The sequence below is a fragment of the Eurypyga helias genome, unplaced genomic scaffold (genome assembly GCF_000690775.1).
Source record: "Eurypyga helias isolate BGI_N326 unplaced genomic scaffold, ASM69077v1 scaffold24688, whole genome shotgun sequence".
Lineage (NCBI taxonomy): Eukaryota > Metazoa > Chordata > Aves > Eurypygiformes > Eurypygidae > Eurypyga > Eurypyga helias.
The window spans coordinates 1-3,435 of NW_010265311.1; the positions used below are offsets into that span (position 1 = coordinate 1).

The following is a 3,435-nucleotide window of genomic DNA, read 5'->3' on the forward strand; positions in this document are numbered from 1 at the left end:
GGTGTGGGGCTGTGGGGCCAGATGTGCTGGGCTGGTGTGGGCTGCAGGTGGCAGGAGCCCTGGGGACGGTGTCCCAGCCTGACCCTGCAGTGTCATTGCCCCCAGAGCCTACCTGGAGGTGCACCAGCTGGAACTGGAGAAGCTCAGCACCCAGATCCGTGAGTCCAAGAGGAATTCACGCCTGGTGAGTGCTGCTGGGAAAAGCCTTACGGGGAGCAGTGCTTCGGACAGATGGAGGGGGTTGTGGGCAGGGCTGGGGCAGCTCGTGGTTCATCTCTGTCCTGGGGCAGAGCCTGCTTCTGTGGGGACATCAGGGGCCAGCGCGGGCGCTGGTGTGGGGCTGCACGGGGCTCCTGTCTGACTGTCATGCACTCTCCAGCCCTGGCTGGGTGCTGCATGTCCCCGCCGACATGCTATGGGTGGTGGGTGTGCGATGTGCTGGGTCTCCTCGGGTGGGCAGAGCTGGCTCTGTGCTGCATCTTATCCCTCTCCTCTCTCCTCCAGGGCTTTCTCTACGATCTGGATAAGGTAAGCAGGAGCTGTGCCCCATCCCCTCCTTTTGCCTCCCCCATCCTCGCACCTGGGATGTGCTACTGCTGGCCCCTTCTCTGCTTGCACTGCCCCACATCCCCTGTGGGGTGGCACTGGGGCAGGGGATGAAGCAGAGACAGGCAGGGCCTCGTAGCCTGCTTCTTGCAAACAAAGCTGTGGCTGGGGAGTGCTGAGTCTGGGGTAGCTCGCAGGCTGGGAGAACAGACCCTCCAGCGCAGGGGAGGCGGGGAGATGCTGTGGCACATGGGTGCAAGCGCAGCCTCCGCTCTGCTCACTGCCAGCTGCCGCCCTGCACCTACAGGCAGGGCTGGTCACCAGGATCTGTCCCAGCCACAGCACGGGCAGGCAGCAGGGAGCATCTTGACCTGCGGCTCCTCTCCGGAGGGGTCGGGCTGCTGCTCATGCCATCTCCTCTGCTTTTCCAGCAAGTGAAGTCGATCGAGCGCTTCCTGCGTCGCCTGGAGTTTCACGCTAGCAAGGTGAGAGCTGGGGCCTGGGGTCACCTTGGGGTGGTCCCAATCTGTGCTGTCCCTTGCCCTGCCCTTCACCACAGCTTGGGCCTCTCCTTGCAGATAGATGAGCTCTACGAGGCTTATTGCATCCAGCGGCGACTCCGCGATGGTGCCCACAACATGGTCAAAGCGTACAGCACGGGCTCGCCGGGCAGCCGGGAGGCCCGCGAGAGCCTGGCTGAGGCCAGCAAGGGCTACAAGGAGTACACGGAGGTGAGGCAGCCAGCTGGGGCAGGCTGGCAGGGTGCTGGGTCCTATGGGTGGCTGCTGATGGGTGCTGTCTGCCCCTCTGTCCCCAGAACATGTGCTTGTTGGAGAATGAGCTGGAGAGCCAGCTGGGCGAGTTCCATGTCCGGATGAAAGGTAACGCATCCCACTCCATCCCGGGCCGCCTGCCTGCCTGCCTGCCTGCCTGCTGCCCCTGACTCGCCTCTGCCTACTCTTGCAGGACTGGCAGGCTTTGCCCGGCTCTGTGCTGGTGACCAGTATGAGGTTGGTGACACCATAAGGTTTGGGATCTGCTCTTCTGCCCTGTGGGTGTCCAGGGGGTGTAGGTGGGCGCTGGAGTGGAGGGCATATTGCAGGGCGGTGGTGGGATGGCATGGGGGTCCCTGGCTGTGCACGGGGACGCACAGAGAGCATCCACTCCCTGGTGTTGTATCTCCCCTATTCCCACACCTCTGCATTCCCAGATCTTCATGAAGTACGGGCGGCAGCGGTGGAAGCTACGGGGCCGCATCGAGGTGAACAGCAAGCAGGTGTGGGACAGCGAGGAAATGGTTTTCTTGCCCCTTGTCACCGAGTTCCTCTCCATCAAGGTACAGTGCAGAAGGGGACAGGGATGGTGTGGGCCAGCTGGCACCCAGCATCCTGGCAGGGCTATCTGGTGGTGGTGGCATCCTGGCACACAGCAAGGATGTCCACAGCCTCCTGGCACACAGCATGGATGCACACAGCATCCATGAAGTCCATGGCTTCATCTTATCGTCTCTTTCCTCTCCTTCCCCAGGTGACAGAGCTAAAGAGCCTGGCCAACCATGTTGTGGTGGGCAACGTGTCCTGCGAGACCAAGGACCTCTTTGCGGCTCTGCCCCAGGTAGTGGCTGTGGATATCAATGACCTGGGCACCCTCAAACTGAGCCTGGAGGTGACCTGGAAGTGAGTATCTCAGCAGGCATTGCTGGTAGTGCATGGCAGGGCTGGGGATGCCACAGCATGGCAAGAGCTGGCCTGCCCTGGGCTCTCTCCCATCCCAAAACTGGACTGCAAGTATGGAAAACCAGAGCTGCACTGGATGGGGTCCCAGGGTTGAGCAGGGTTGTGACCCCCCCGGGGCTGGCACACACCCCTCACCTCCCTGCTCTCCTCCCCAGCCCCTTTGACAAGGATGACCAGCCCTCAGCAGCCAGCACTGTCAACAAGGCCTCCACGGTGAACAAGAGGTTCTCCACCTACAACCAGAGCCCGCCTGACACGCCGTCCCTGCGGGAACAGGCTTTCTATGTAAGTGTGGTGCTGGGCAGGGCTGCTTGGGTGAGGGGTTCATGCCCAGGCTACAGCCCAGAGGGTGGCATGGCGTGGGGATAGGTGTGGGCAGCTCCTCTCCAGCCATATGGCCATGGCTTCCTGGTACTGGCACTGCTGCTCCCACACTCACAGCTCCTCTTCTCTCTGCCCAAGAGCCCGGGGCGGGCAGCCGACAAGCACGGTTGGTCCTTGCTGGACATCTTTCGGGAGACACTCTTCGAGAAGCTGTCTCAGAGCTGCTCCTGTGGCGACGTCTCCTCGGCCGAGCTCGGGAGATGCCCGCAGCAGGGCCGCGTAAGTGCGAGGGCTGGAGCTGGCCAGTAGCTTAGCCCAGTGGCGTGGCCATCCCGCAGTAGCCGTAGCCGCTCCTTGCCTCCTACTCACTACCCCTCGCTGATGCCCAGAGGCTGGGGTCTGGCTGGCCCTGGGGAGACAGTCCTCAAGCTAGGGGAGCTGCACGGGCTAGCTCCACTCCTCTGTCGTCACGCTCTTGTGCGAGAGCCAGGCACTAGTGAGCAGAAGGCTTGTCTGTGTCCCCGTGCTGGTGGCGTTGGTGTGCTGTGCTGTGGAGTGGGTGTGGTGCTGGTGCGATGGTGCTGGCGCCAGTGTGACAGTGCTGGCGTGGCACTGGCACGATGCTGTCATGGTGCTGGTGTGACGCTAACACGGCACTGGCGTCGCACGGGCTCAGTGATGGCAAAGCACCGGCATGACGTTGGTGTGGTGGATGGTGCTGCTCCACAATCATCTGGTGCTATTGCCATGGTGGGTGATGTCCCCGTCCCTGTGTGTCACACCCCGTCATGGCTGTGGTGGAGCTGCCGGCTGGGGTGGGGGGGCCCCG

The 3,435-nt window shown here is 62.6% G+C and overlaps 1 protein-coding gene across 1 annotated transcript; it reads left to right on the forward strand.

Moving 5' to 3' along the window:
• Positions 1-105: 105 nt before the first annotated feature.
• On the forward strand, positions 106-2,885 carry LOC104513376 (protein FAM65A-like; the record flags this gene model as incomplete). The annotated part of the gene is made up of 10 exons (XM_010156704.1): positions 106-184; positions 505-528; positions 978-1,031; positions 1,125-1,277; positions 1,364-1,427; positions 1,513-1,556; positions 1,757-1,882; positions 2,074-2,222; positions 2,438-2,567; positions 2,745-2,885. Coding segments are annotated over 10 exons (964 nt in total), but the record flags the coding sequence as incomplete, so codon positions are not given.
• Positions 2,886-3,435: the final 550 nt, after the last annotated feature.